At 39.9% G+C, this 15,072-nt stretch overlaps 1 protein-coding gene and 1 long non-coding RNA gene across 2 annotated transcripts in view; one reads left to right on the forward strand and one right to left on the reverse strand.

The window, feature by feature from the left end:
* Window positions 1-1,534: 1,534 nt before the first annotated feature.
* Window positions 1,535-6,155, reverse strand: LOC133100119 (uncharacterized). The gene is made up of 2 exons (XR_009702391.1): window positions 5,929-6,155; window positions 1,535-2,049 (listed from the first exon to the last, which is right to left on the reverse strand). It is a non-coding gene; the product is annotated as an uncharacterized LOC133100119 (long non-coding RNA).
* Window positions 6,156-6,217: 62 nt separating this feature from the next.
* Window positions 6,218-15,072, forward strand: part of CTSC (cathepsin C) — a 40,449-nt gene continuing 31,594 nt past the window's right edge. Inside the window, exons 1-2 of the mRNA XM_061204047.1 lie at window positions 6,218-6,503; window positions 8,700-8,845. Of these exons, the coding sequence (XP_061060030.1) occupies window positions 6,332-6,503; window positions 8,700-8,845 (318 nt within the window). The 5' untranslated portion in view covers window positions 6,218-6,331. The remainder of the gene's footprint in view (window positions 6,504-8,699; window positions 8,846-15,072) is intronic.

The following is a 15,072-nucleotide window of genomic DNA, read 5'->3' on the forward strand; positions in this document are numbered from 1 at the left end:
TCTAAGGGTTGTTTAAAAAATGAGAGAAATGCATAAATCAGTGTGATCTTGTCAATTAAATAAGTAAAAAGTAATAATAAATAGTAAGTCAGCTTATTTTCAACTTATTAAAATGAAATATTTTAAATATTCCCATACCATTACCTGGGTAAGTAATGTGATTCTTAGAAAAGGAATGCCCTTTCTCAACTTGGAGAAACTGATAGTCTTGACCTTTAAATCAGTCACCCTGTTCTGGTTTTGTTCTCTTCATGCCAAGACTCTCTACAGTTTGCTATTTTAGAATTTACCTTGTTTGACTTCATATTTCCCTTTCAGCAATAACCTAGAGAAAGAAGGGAAGTCAAATTGAACTGCAAAACTTTGAAACTAAAATGCTAAGACATGGTTTAGCTTTCCTATTGTCCAACATGTGTTTATAACTTGACTTCCTGATAGCATACGAAGTAGTTTTAGGTCAACTTCTACAACTTACAAACTAATCCACACAGGCATATAAACTTAAAATTCCAGATGTTGCTGGGGCTGAAAAGTTGGTCCCTATACTAGTTGAATATCTCTGAAAGTGAACAATATGAGATGAGAAATATAAAATTTATCTAGTGACTTAACATTTGCCCCGTGAAAATTTGCTTCCAATAAACCTGATTCCTAAAGTTGGAGAGTAAGGAGTTTCAATCAACATTTAATAAATATTTATTGAGCATCTACTATGTCCTGGTAATACAGTGGTGAACAAGACAGACAAGGCCCAAACCTCATGAAGCTTCTGTTCCAGTGTGGCAGATACATAATAAACAAGAAAGTGCAATAATTATAGGCACTTATAATTTTTATATAGAAATAAACAGAGTACTAATAAAATGAATAGCTAGAGAAGGCCACTTCAGATAGCATGGCTAGAGGAGATAAAATATTTTTCAGTGAGAATGTCATATAGTGACAATGAGCAGTCATGGGAAAAACAGCAAATGATTTCAGGCAAAGAGGATAGCAAAGTGCAAAGGTAATGGAGACAGAAGGAATCTAGAGGGTTTGAGGATCAACAGAAGGCAAGGGTTTCTGGGACAACTGGGAGGATGAAGGGATAAGTTGGGCATATTGTGCAGGGTCTTGCAGAATTTTATTCAAAGATGATACATAAGGTAACGTATTGGGAAGTATTCCACTTGTCAATATTGGGAGTACCTTGATATGGTTTACATTTAAATAAAAAATAACAATGGTGAGAGTAGACTCAGTATGATACATTGGCTGATCAGCTTGGGGTGGGGGGGGGCCTGGGGGTAGGAAGAGTCAAGGATGACACTTAGGTTCCTGGCTTTTACATTGAATTCAAGAAAAAGTGTATGAAATTAGAAGGTAATTTTGGTCGACTAGCAAGAAATGATAGCCTATTGGACCAGAGTGGTGTTGGTGAAAAAAGAGCAAAGTAGAGACATTCGTTAAGTTCATTGGCTCTTTAGGTTGCTCTTACTCTGTGTGACCTATAGGATAATCCTGGTGTATCAGTAAAAAGTAATGCTTCTCAAAATTTTCATTTCAAAAACATGGTTTATTTATTTTTTAATTTTTAAATACACATTTCTTCTTTTATTTATTTATTTATTTAATTTTATTTTTGGCTGCGCTGGGTCTTCATCGCTGCGCGCAGGCTTTCTCTAGTTGCGGAGAGTGGGGGCTACTTTTCGTTGCGGTGTGTGGGCTTCTCTTGTTGAGGAGCACAGGCTCTAGGTGCGTGGGCTTCAGTAGTTGCAGCACACGGGCTCAGTAGTTGCAGCACGTGGGCCCTAGAGCACGCGGGCTTCAGTAGTTGTGGCATGTGGGCTCAGTAGTTGCAGTGTGCAGGCTCTAGGGTGTGCAGGCTTCAGTAGTTGTGGTGCGCGGGCTCAGTAGTTGTGGCGTGCGGGCTCCAGAGCATAGGCTCAGTAGTTGTGGTGCAAGGGCTTAGTTGCTCCGTGGCATGTGGGATCTTCCCGGACCAGGGATCAAACCCACGTCCCCTGCATTGGCAGGCAGATTCTTAACCGCTGTGCCACCAGAGAAGTCCTCATTGTTCATTTAACAGAAGGAAATAATGAAGTGAGAAAGGGATCAAATAGTAGAGATTATCTCAGTAATTCCTAGTTTCACAGCTGCCTCAACATGTATCTTCTGTAGAACTTTTCTTTCTCTTAATTTTATATCTGACTCTATCAAGAAGCAGACAAAGCTTCACTTGCTTAATTCCATTCTAACAATCTAACTTAAAAACAGAAGCCTTTTTTGGTTATCAGATCTATACTTCATAGCAGTTTGACCACAGAAAAGTCACTTATCCTTTCTGAGCTCCAGTTTTCTTATCTGTAAAATGAGAGTAATACTATCTGGGAGATTACTATCAAATGGACATAATATGTGAATGTACTGTGCAAATGACGATGAGCTTCCTTCCCACTTATCTTCCCGCCTTCCTTCCTTTCTTTCATAAATTTTATTGAGAGGATGAATGAGTAAGTATTGGCTACTGGCTAACTCTGACAAAAACCTTGAGGTACAAAAATAATATAGTCCTGCTGTCAAGAAGCATGGACTCTAGTGGAAAAGGCAGTCAAATAATTACAGTGAATTGTGAACTCAGGAACATGAGGTCACAGAAGAGAGAGTTTTGACATCTGCCTAGGAGATCAGAAGGACAGAAACAAAGTACAGTACTTGGGGCATCACAAGACCTGAACAAGTGGTGCTCTCTTTCTCACACAATTGTGTAATAATTAAATGAGATGATATATGTGAATTACCTTGGTAAAATGTAAAGTCCTAAATAAATGAAATTATTATGGTTGTTATTCTGACTACCAATGACAGAGGTGTATACAATACCAAATGGCATTCTACATTGATATGTCAAATTTTTTCTCTATTTCTTTGATCCTTCTTTGTTTTGATATACATTCCTGAACAGTGGCTTTCAAACTTATTCACAAGGCAGGGAATATGGGAATCATGATGCTCTTTGCCAAACACCATGAAATACAGAAGTATTTATGTCCATGATACTATTCATTCATTCAACAGATATATGAGAACTTACAGTGTGCCAGAAATTATTCAGGGTGCTAGGATTACAAAGGAGAACAGGATTTGGAATCTACTGTCTAACTAATAAGGATAGTTTTCTAGTAGAAAGATACACAATAATAAATGTAGTCAGTCAGTTCTCTGTAGAATCTGTATGAACTCATTTAGTCTTCTCAAAACTGGAGGAGGTAGTCATAGGTCTATAACAATTATGCACATGTTATAGATGAGAAAACCAAGGCACAAAAAGAAGTAAAATAACTTCCTCAAGATCAAATAGCTGGTGAGTAGCAAAGCCATGCTTCAAACTTAGGCAGTGTGACACAAGTCCTTGCTGTTCATCTCTAAGCCAGGGATTCTTAAGCTGTAGCTGTGTCAGGATCCTCTGAAAGGAGATTGTTAAAACATAGATTGCAGGGACCTGATTCAGTAGGTATGGGGTGGGGGTCAGGAATTTGCATTTCTAGCAAATTCCAAGGAGATGCATATGCTGCTGGTCCTTTTGGTCCTGGGACCACAGTTTGAGAACGACTGCTAAGCAATGCTGCTTCTTTATAAACCTACTTATAATGATCTGAGACTAGTACCAAAATCTGGTTTGCATATAAACTGACTTTTATATCATTTTAAATATACCAAATTTTTAGGAATGCAACTTCTAGATAAATCAACAGGAAGGTACTTTGTTCTGCTGGGAACTTGACCAAGAGTTTTCTAGCATGAATAATGGAGGTATGATATTTGAATGACCATCTGATAAGGCAACTGTGACATTCATCAAGTTATTATTATCTCTGGATCTTCATTTCCCAAGAGTAAAATGAATCCATTAGATTATGGGGTATTTGAGTTATAGCTCAGTGAAAGAATTTCTGTTCTCAGAAGAAAGGTACCTGTCAATTTTATTGTGATTCTACAATTTTACATAGAGACATAAAGTGCAAGTATCTGAATGTCTCATGCTATTTTCCAGTACATTCATACATGAGCATTTTAGATAATGAAATACATGCGTTTGTATTAGAACTTTACCTAAAATATCTTTTTTCTCAATATTTATACCTTTTTTTCTTACTTTTCATGGTCTTATCAGTGAGGTTTTTTTCTGTTTTTATTTTTTTTGAATATCTTTTTATTTGTCTTTCGCATTATTTGGTATTTTCTTTTTATTTTTAAGCAAGTAACATATATGAATTTCATTTCAAAATACCAAAAGGTCTCTGTAAAATATTTGTTATAAAAATAAAACTTTAGGTCTGATCAATTTGAGAATCACTAATTTTTCTCCCTGCTAATGGAGAGAGGGCTAGTAATAGTTTGGAAATTATTAGATTAGTGGAAATAAACTAAATTGAAATTCAAAGTACCTCAGGTTTATTCCTAAATCTCAGTAACTGGCAATGTGACATTCATCAAGTTATTACATTATCTCTGGATCTTCATTTCCCAATAGTAAAATGAATCTATTAGATTAAGAGGCCTCCAAGATCCTTTTCGATTATATTTAGTCATTGAATAGAGATGTGTTTTCAACTTTCTTCACAATTGTTTGTGCTACTTTGATCATGCCGTCAAAGAAATTTCCAACTTGACTGTTCAGCTCTTCAAAATTGATGATCTAGTGAAAGTTTTAACGTTTTAACAACCAATGACACATTTTCCCAGAGATTAGGAAGGCAATGTTACTCTGTCAGTTTATCTCTAAACAGTAAGTGTGCTAGTTTAATTATATGCTTCAGCTTTTCATCCTAAGTAACGGGGAATAAAACCTAGAAGTAGGGTGTTGGCTCCACCCTTGCCTTTGCAGTCTGTGACTACATTAGAGAGCATTTTCATTTATGAGCTTTCAAGGGAAACTCCTTTTGCCAAATCAAAATTGGCTTTCGAGCCTAGAAACCAAGATAAGGCTATTAAGTACATTTATTTTAACACCCCAGGACACTTCCTAAGTATTTTCAAGTCAGAATTTGGAAGACAAAGGTGAATAATGTGGACTTGCTCCCTTCGAATGCTTACAATCTGGTGGAGAAGGTGGACATCCAAGTATTTATTTGTAACCAGTGTTTTGAGGGCAAAATGTACGTGCCCTAGAGGGCAGGGGCACAGAAAAGTCTGTCTTGTTCATCACTTGTCCTTGATGTTGCACAGGGCCTGACACCTAAAAGGCTCTGTGCACAAAAGGAGCCCCAACTTCCAACAACAGCCAGGAAAGACAGAGGAGCTCTCACAGAAAAGGATGATAATTAAACTGAACGAGGAGGCACCTGGAAATAGTGCTACCTTATAATTACTGGCGATCAGACTGGCACCCTGCAACCTGCTCATAAGACCAGCATTCTCCCACCAGCTCCCTTCCTCACCCTGGGCGACTTGCTTCCTCTCTCTGGGCCGCCTGCTTTTCAGCTGCAAAACAAGGGCTTTAGTGCCTGTGCGTGTTTGTGTGCGCGCGTGCGCGCAACTAAACCCTATAACGTTAGCAGGCGGAAAAAAATCCTAATACACAAAAACTGCAAGTTTGCACTACAACTGAATTCCCCTGTGGATAACAGGCAAACAACATTAACAGGAAACCGACAAAACCCAGGAAACAAAAGGAAGTGAAAGTTTTGGAAAACGGAAGGAAAAGCAGTTCTCAAACAGCTGGGCTGGCTCGGGGTCGCACGTAAAATAGTTCTGAGAATAAAAGTTAACTGAGGACGAAGTGGGAAAGATAAGCAAGTAAAAGAAAGCTCCACTAGTTAGGTCGCTCTCTCTCTGGGCCTTTTTCCCACCTTCAGTCCCCCCTCCCTCCTCCCCCCCCCCCCCCCCGCCTCCCTCACCTCGCTTCTCTCGGTCTCTCGCTGACATTTAGCCTCCCCTCCCCCTCACCTTTCTGTCTCTGTCTCTCTTCCTCTTTTCTCTTAGTCTCTCTCTCTCTCCGTTACTTCTCAAGGAGCGAAGGAGCGCAGTCTGGGGCGCGCACGGACCACCTGTGGCTCAGCAGTCCTCTTTGGAGGTGTCCCTTGGCAACTGAACCTGGTGCTGGGCTCTCTGGGCCTGAGGTCCGACGGCCGCCAGGTGACGGGCGCGCTCTCCAGAGGCCCCCACCTAAGGGGCGGCGCCACTGGCAGGCGCCCAGCCCACCGCGGCCCCGAGACCCCGCCCCCACGCCGGGTTGCTGGTTTCCTGCACCTCTATTTTAAGGCACGAGCACAGCAGCGGTGGCCTCAGTCCCCGCCTGCAGTGCTTTGGCTCGCGTCCCTTCCCCACTTTTCCTAAGGGCCTTGCCAGCATGGGTCCCTGGCCCGGCTCGCCGCTCGCCGCCCTCCTGCTGCTCCTCATCCGCGCTAGCAACGTGCACTGCGACACTCCTGTCAACTGCACCTATCCTGACCTGCTGGGCACCTGGGTCTTCCACGTGGGCCGCAGCGGTTCTCAGCGCGAGGTCAACTGCTCGGTTATGGGTAAGCCGCCGGCGCCCTTGGACCCGCTTCCTCCCTGTGCCTACCCGGGGCTCCTTCCCTTCGGTCCCTGAGCCCTTCTCCTCGCAGCGCCCCCGCTAGCGGGAGGCCGGGAGGTCCTGGCTGGACTTGGGGTCCATGGGGGGCGTGCCCTCTCCTGCTCCAGGGCAGCGACGTCAACGTGGAGCTGCTGAGAGCGTCTCACTTCACTTGGTCTTGGTTATTCCCGGGCCCCCAACACTATTTGCAAGAACTTTTTTTTTCCCCCCTTGATTTCCGTTTCTTGTTTTTGGGTTTGTTTGGTTTGTAAGAGAGTTGAGACCGTGCAATCTTATCTCCCCATCCCATCTGCAGTATTTTATTGTGCCAGTGAAAAATGAGCTCAAAGACTCTTGAGAATATAGCTTTTAAAGTTTTCTTTTATTAGGTTGTGGGAAAGAGCCCTGAAGCCCAGAGATTTTGATGTGGACAGTTTCATGTATTGCAGGGGGGGTAGTGATACCCACCAGGGTTCTTGGCCTTCGCCAATCAGAAATTGACTACAGGCCAGACAAGAAATTCAGGCAAGGCTTTATTGGGCCCCTGCTGCAGCAGGGCTAGTGAGAACAAATAACAAGCTTGTACCTTATATGGGGTGAGGGTAGGGGGTGTGTCCATTGGTGTGGGGGAGGGGTGGCTTGGGTTGTTTGCCCACCCCTCTGGGGGTGTTGAGTGCAGGGGGCATGCTCAATACCCAGTGTTTGCTCCGGACACCCAGTTTTTGCTCAGGGCTCTTCAGAAGTGGCAGTTAGGTTTTTTGCTTTTTTGTATCTTTTTGTCCATAATGGGGCCCAACTGTGCATGCACGCAGTTATTTTCAGTCCCATATAATTTCTTTGTATTTTGTTGCTGGAGGAGGTTTGTCCAGGTGCAAGCTTTGCAGCACTTCAGCAAAGGGTCCCAGGTCCCACCCTGTCTCAGTAGTATATAAAAGTTTTTTGTTTTTTTTTTTATACCTCTTTGGCCAATAATTATATTTTGAAATGCCCAGAGCCAAGCACAGTGCCTAGCTCATGGAAGGCTCTCAATAAATATCTAGTGTTTGAACACTCTGGAACATTCCATATGCCCTCAGATAACATGGCTATCCCAAGGACAAAGAATTTAGTGAAGGGAGAAGAAAAAACACACAATCTTGGGTCAGGAGAGGCACTCTCGTTCTGCCCAAACCTTTACCACACTGTGGCTTGTGCAGAATGAGTGATGCTCTCAACTGCAATTTCCTTGTTAACAGAACAGAGACTGCCAGGTCATCTGTCACTAAACAGACTTACTCAACTGTCCAACTCCAAATGACTGTGTGGCATTTCATAGTACTGGGCATTATAACCATTTTCTCTTTTAAAAGTTGAACTTGGAGATCCAAAGCAGACGGGAGATGAGGATTTGCAGTGTTCTGTCACATGGAATCTCCTATTTCTGAGCATTAATCTGAAACATGGAAAAATTGTCCAAAGTGTGGAAACCTCCAGATTGGACACAGCAGAACCCTTTTCAGGCAGCCTCTGCCTATATTCCATACCTTTGACCTTAATCTAATCAATTAAAGACACTCACAGATCTGAGTCCCCATTTTCTGAAGGTTAAAAGTTTAGTCCCATTCAGCACAAATTAGCTGTATAGGATAAAAACCTTGAGTTTGCTGAATACTTTGAAAGGATTCAGATTCCGAGGTTCTGAACTGTAGAGCCATTTAGAAGAAAGATATCCCATTTCTTCTCTGAAGAGATCATTTCCTTTGTTCTTATGATCTGGTAGCAAGTCTTTTTATATTTCCACTTTTTGATTACCATTTTGCCTTCTCATTTCTGCTGGTCATTTTCAACATACCCCATTTCTCCTTTTCTTCAGTGGAAAAATTTCTTCAGTGTTTGGATGCTCTGGGAAGGTAGTGGCTGTACTTTTTGGGGTCTCTCTGCCTGCTGGGCTACTTGGACATATCTTTTGAGCCTTTGCTTCACATTCTTGCCTGAGACCCCTCTGGGATTATACAGAGGGAGGCAACAAAACGGGGACTCTGATATATTCACAAGCCAGATCCACCCACATTCAGTAGCATGAAAGGAAAGCAGCTTAAAAATAATGGAAATTATAGAGGAGCTTTTACCTCCCATTGAAGTCCACATAATTTTCCTTTGTTGTGCATTTTCTTTTCTTTAGGACCACCAGAAAAAAAAGTAGTGGTGCACCTTAAGAAGTTGGATACGGCATATGATAGCTTTGGCAATTCTGGCCATTTCACCATCGTTTACAATCAAGGCTTTGAGATTGTGTTGAATGACTACAAGTGGTTTGCCTTTTTTAAGGTTAGTGTTGTTGGAATATACATTCATATTTTCAATGATTTGATAACTGAAGCTTCTTCTAATGAGGAGACCCTCAGTATTTTAATTTTAGATTAAGAAGATAACCAGAATTGATACCAATTTTCTGAAGAGAAATTAGATGGTGTAATTTTGACACTTTATTTAAAATTATGACTTCAGTAGGTTTAAAAAAAAACACACATGATCTATATTTGAGTATGTATGATCCATCTCTATTTAAATTTACATTTTGGTAAGTATGACTAAATTCTTTATTTTCTTTATTACTACATCTTTATTTCTAATTGTTGCCTTAGTCACTTGGCTTTGTACCGAATCTGTTGGAAAGATAGGGTTTTTATTATTATCTTGAGGTTATTATACTGTCCCTCTTATCATCGTTTGTTAGCTTTGAGAAATTGACCTAAATGACTCACTGAAGTAGTATAATGTACTAAATATATTTATGTGAATAATTTATTTGACTAAAGTGGGACAGAGATGGAGAGCCTTGGAGTTACTCGTTGGGCTAATTAAAGCAAAAGGTAGCCTAGCCAGCGCAGCTTGTTTTCTTCTCTCACTAGGGAAGAACTATTGTCCATTCTTAAGGTCTTACACATTGCTTCTAATTGCAGACACACTCTAGGGTAAAATAGTTGAGCACAAATTGCAGTCCATCCCCGATATCCATCTGAAGTTGGAACGTTTCCTATTAGCAGGGTATTAAATGGTTTAACTAAATTGAATATGCAAACCTGAGACTAGCTATTTCTTTTTTTTTTTTTTTTTTTTTATTTATTTTTGGGTGTGTTGGGTCTTCGTTTCTGTGCGAGGGCTTTCTCTAGTTGCCGCAAGCGGGGGCCTCTCTTCATCGCCGTGCGTGGGCCTCTCACTGTCGCGGCTTCTCTTGTTGCAGAGCACGGGCTCCAGATGCGCAGGCTCAGTAATTGTGGCTCACAGGCCTAGTTGCTCCGCGGCATGTGGGATCTTCCCAGACCGGGGCTCGAACCCGTGTCCCCTGCATTGGCAGGCAGATTCTCAACCACTGCGCCACCAGAGAAGCCCTAGCTACTTCTTATTCTAAATAAAGTATAAGTAAAGACAATTTTTCATGGGTTAGTGTCAGTAGCCTTTAAAACATCTGGTAAGAGTTGGCCAATTACAGGAATTTGTGGGAAGGTGAGGGAATGATTCTGTTAAAGATTATGAAAGACAAAGCACCAGCAAAAGACTAATTTCTAAATTTATTGTGATTACTCATGTGGGTTGTGGCTTAATCACTAACTAGGATATGTTGTTAACATCTGAGCCAACCAAATTTCTTAGAATAGTAATGCCCAATACTTTTTTTTTTTTTTTAACTACGAGGACCCCTTCTTAATTGAAAAAAGAAAAGAGAGATGGGAAAAGTTGTCTCCCCTCACCTGGATTGGCTGTCTGATATTCAGCTGGTGGGAACCAATCCATCCATGCTGGCCATTGAGGGCCAGCAGTCTATTTTATTAGTTGAAGCCCATGCTTGACCAGTTATTAAATATTTTTGAATATCACTCCTAGATACTATGTATTTTTAAAAATCATAGCAGTATCTGTATGAGTTTTAAAAATTGTAGTGTGTATGCAATAAATGTGATTCCATCTGAATATAATTCTTGGTCTGCATATTGATGAGCCTGGGGCTTTGTAGACCTCTTGTAGGTACTCTGTTACAGTCCTTCAAAAGTTCTTTGCCTTCAGGTGGGAGTGAATTGCCTATGGAATTGAGGCACAAGGAAAGAAATATTCAAGACAGTTGTTACCATGTACCTTCCTCCTTCCTCCACTTCTTCCTCTTGCCCCTCCTTTTCCCTACCATTCCCTTCCCCTTCTCCTTTTGTTGATACAAAATAGGTAAGCGATATTTATTTAAAACATGAAAAAGAAGTAGAATTCAGTTGAGAAATAGGTTGCATAAATTACTTAAGTACAAGATAGGGTGTAGTATATAAATAGATGAGTGAATAGTTTTACCCATTTGGCTTAGAAGACTTTTCATTCTTCACTTCTGTAGAATTGGAGAAACTGGTGGTGGAACTTCTAATGACACCATTAATTACCTGAGACATAATCAGAAACAGGCAAGGGCAGTTTCCCTCCGGTAATATTTTCCCATCAGTCTGTCTGCTCTCAGCTTGAATAGGAGTCCGGAGATGGTGGGGACAGAGGGAATGGCTGGTAGCTGAATGAGGAATCGGAACACTTCTTTGTACAGTTGACCCTTGAACAACACAGGTTTGAACCGCGTAGGTCCACTTATACAGAGATTTTTTTTTCAATAGTAAATACTATAGTAAATATATACACAATCTGAGGTTAGTTGAATCTGCAAATGGGGATCCAAGGTTGGTTGATTCCTTAGATGTGGAAACCCGTATATTGAGGGCTGACTATAAGTTATAGGTGGGTTTTCAACTACTTGGAGGGTTGGTGCCCCAAACCCTGCATTGTTCCTTTATTCAAGGGTCAACTCTGTTTCTCTTTAAATCACAGTATAAGCAAATTTGGTATTTTTCTGTAGCCTCAGAACATTAGTTGCAGGTCAATAAAGGCTTTTTAAAGCCCAATGAAGTTGTAAGTGTTCTCAACCATATGTGGGAAGAGTCAGTGTATACACTGTTGTAGGGTAGAACCCTACCTGATCATATGCTTCTGGACAGCATTCTCTTATTAGGAATAAAAGTAGAAGAGTGTTCTTCTGCTACTGATTTCAGTGTATTTTTTAAAGTGTCCATTTGACCAGAACCATTATCAGGACCATGTTTTCTTTTCCTCCTAAAAAATCAGCCACTCTGGTCAGTAGTTAGATCATGTGATAAGGATCATAATTTCAATAAGCAGAGCAGAACATACACAAGATACTTGATTTTAAAATTTCTCTGAACACAATCAAGTAGTTCCAGATAAACATATTTTGCAGAGTGATAAAATGCCATGTTCTTTTAGCAAATCCAACTGAAAAAGTAATGGGGAGTAGCAGAGTTTAACAAGTTTAAGAAAAATGATAAAGTGGAGTTGACTTTACATAATAGGGCAGTCAAACACTTTTGGAGTGATACTTATTAACATAAAAGGCTTGCTGGATTTTACCGTAAGCCTCAGGGTATTTCCTACAGTGGTTCTGGGGAATCCATGCTGGGTGTGTAGCGCAAGAGAACTCACCTATTTAATGAATAAAGCATGCGAGATTTTTTTTCTACAGACTTTAGAAGTATCTTTTCAATGAAAAATAATTTATTTTTAAAAAAGAAAAATTATCAAAAATAAGCAGTGTTTTACTATTCAAGTTTAGGTGTCTTATGTAAACTACACCATAATCCGCTAAACCTCCTGCTATTGCTGAAATATCTGACAAATTTTTGCCATTTATACCCTCCACTGTTATTCTACAAATCAGTTGGATTTCCAGGTGTCTCCCTTAACTCATACCAGACCCTACCACTTGTTTCCTTTTGCCCTCTTCAGATAGGCTTTCATGAGGTTGTTTCTTAGAGTTGTTCCTGCTGGTTTGCTGAGCGGGTGTTACATGCAAGGTATTCTATTAGGTTCCTGCTCTGCCTTCTGTTCCCCCAGATCAGCCTGCAGCTCAACAGAACAGACAGCTTCCACATCATTCTCCCTGCATTCCAACTTTGGAGCAGTTGTGACACCACTTTTATTGCTAGGAACTTGCTTTTATTAAGTTCTACTTATTCAGGCCTCACCTGGAAAATAAGTAGAAGTTTTCATGAATTGAGGTTCTTCGACCTTTTTTCCTTGGTTTTAACTGCTTAAGAAATTCGGAGTGGAGTGAGGATGATTTTTTTTTTTTTTTTTTTTTTTGCATAGGACTTCAAGCTTTTATCTAGCTTGAAATTTATACATAGTTTGAGTTAGGCAGGAAGCACTAGGTTTATATTTTTGAAAGACACTTTTTTTCTACTCAACTTCCAGCATAGATTCAGTTATCAGAAAACTTTGGCGGGGTTACAAACTCAAGTGAATTTAGGGCTCACCCAGGCAGATACCTAAGCATTTAAAACAACTTTTGTAAAACAATAAGGAGTTATTCAACCTATGGCAAAATGGAAACTTTCCTAAAGACATTCAGATTCAGTTTTCCTTTAAAATAATGCGCTGGCCAAAATAAAAGACTATCTGCACAAGCCAGTTTCTAAGACTATCAAATTTTAATAGCATTACCATTTGATTATAATTGGCACACTCCAATAAATTTGCACCCTTTAAAAGTACCTGCAGATGAAAAACAACCAACTTCTTATATAGAAACACACAATGTAACAAAACAATATAAAGGATGTTTGATTATGGCTGACTTTGTGATGGGTGGGTAAGCGATTGTTTTTTTCTTCTTTACACTTCTGTGGAATTTGTTCATTTTTTTACCATGAGCATGTATAAAGCTCCTCTACACCATCCTCTACCGAATTGCCAAGGAAGGAAGTGGTATGAGACAAACTCAGCTTCAAAGAATACCCTCAAGTTGAATAAGCTTTCTAACCTTTTACTGTTTCTCATTTTACTTTCTCTGAGGCTGTAAAAGAGGGCATTAGCGAATGAACTCAGATTTTATTTTGAACATTAAGCTACTCAAGGGCTGAAGAAGATGCATAGAAGGGAAACTAGACTCATTAGGCTGAAAACTGAATTTGGGGATAGTTAAGCAGACTTCACTGATTTCTAATTGAGTTTTTTTTTTGGGACCTACCAGTCTTAGTAGAACTATAAGCTAAAAACACTACCGTGAGTATTTCTAAAGCAGGTTGGTACTCAAAACAAGAACAGTATGTTGGGAAATCCATACCAGAGGATTTATTTACCCATTTTGTGTGCTAGTGACTTAACAAATTTCAAGCTTGTCACAACAGTTAGAAATGTGAATCATGTGTTCCTACAGTAAAGGATTTGGGAGTCTCGTGCGATTTTTCTGTTGTGCCTTCTGGGTTCATTTTTAAGATATAACAAACTTTCAGAATATTTGTTATTGGGATAGATTTACCTGTTTTAATATAGATTCAACACATCAAGATGAGTTTGTCTTTTTTTTAAAAAATAACTTGTTTACTTTTAAAAGTGTTTAAATTGAGGAAAAGAATCAGAAGTTAAGCACTTAACACATGTCTAGCTATTTGTTTTCTTTCATGATGTTGCTTATCTCAACGTAATGACTCAGTTTTCCATTGTAAACCCTTCGTAGGATGTCACTGATTTTATCAGTCAGTTTTTCATGCAACTGGGAACTGTGGGGATATATGATATGCCACATCTGAGGAACAAACTGGGTGAGCTCCATTGAAATATTTTTAACTTTCTTATTAAAAGCAAGCTTCCCTCCTCCTTGGTGGCTTATGCAAATTAATGTTTGTTTACTCATCAGGGAGAGGAAGATGGAGAACAGAGAGATTACGGTTTTCTTATAGATTTCTTGCTTGAGCCTGCTTATTTGCTACTTCTTATCTGCCTGCACTATTTTCATATTAGTATGTTCTGTTTGCACACATCAAATTAGCTTTCTCAAGCATGATGCTCATAATGTAAGTGGACGTGAAACCAAAAAGATAAAGACCCAGTTAAGGAAAGGTTGGCTCAAATTCAGTTCACATCCTTGAAGTAGCTATGCTGCCTGAGGTTGCTCATTCTTTTCTAAAAAGACTCAAGAGGGACCCATGTGAACCATGGCATTTTAGTTGTCTTCCAGTAGAGAAGGTGGCTCTTCCAGAGAAATTGACGTACCTGTCAGTCATCCCTTTGAGACATCACCTATCTTTTTTTAAACTGGTTCCTTCTCAGAACAGACTATTGACTAGGGCTAAGAGGATCTTTTTCACTCTGTACATTCTCCTCACATTTTCAGAATAGATGTTTTAATCATTGCTCTCTCTGGATCCATAAATTTAGATGTCTAAAATTTTGATGGAAAAATGGGTGGTTAGAGAGAAAAAGTTGATAGGGACTTACCCTCCCTTACATTTCATATAACAAATTTTCCCCTTTCCCTTCCTCTTTTACTTAGCTCTTAAGTAAGGAAGTGAGATATGAAAAAGGGAACTGGGGCAAGTGTTGAAAGCACCATAGCCTTATACTGTATCAGCGTTTTTCAAACTGTTTAATGGGCCAGCGGTGGCCCACACATGTGCCAGGAAGGAATTGCTCATAAGTTGTATCACTTCATCTTGTTAAGCTTTAAAGGT

Source organism: Eubalaena glacialis, chromosome 10 (genome assembly GCF_028564815.1).
Source record: "Eubalaena glacialis isolate mEubGla1 chromosome 10, mEubGla1.1.hap2.+ XY, whole genome shotgun sequence".
In the NCBI taxonomy this organism is placed as follows: Eukaryota; Metazoa; Chordata; class Mammalia; order Artiodactyla; family Balaenidae; genus Eubalaena; species Eubalaena glacialis.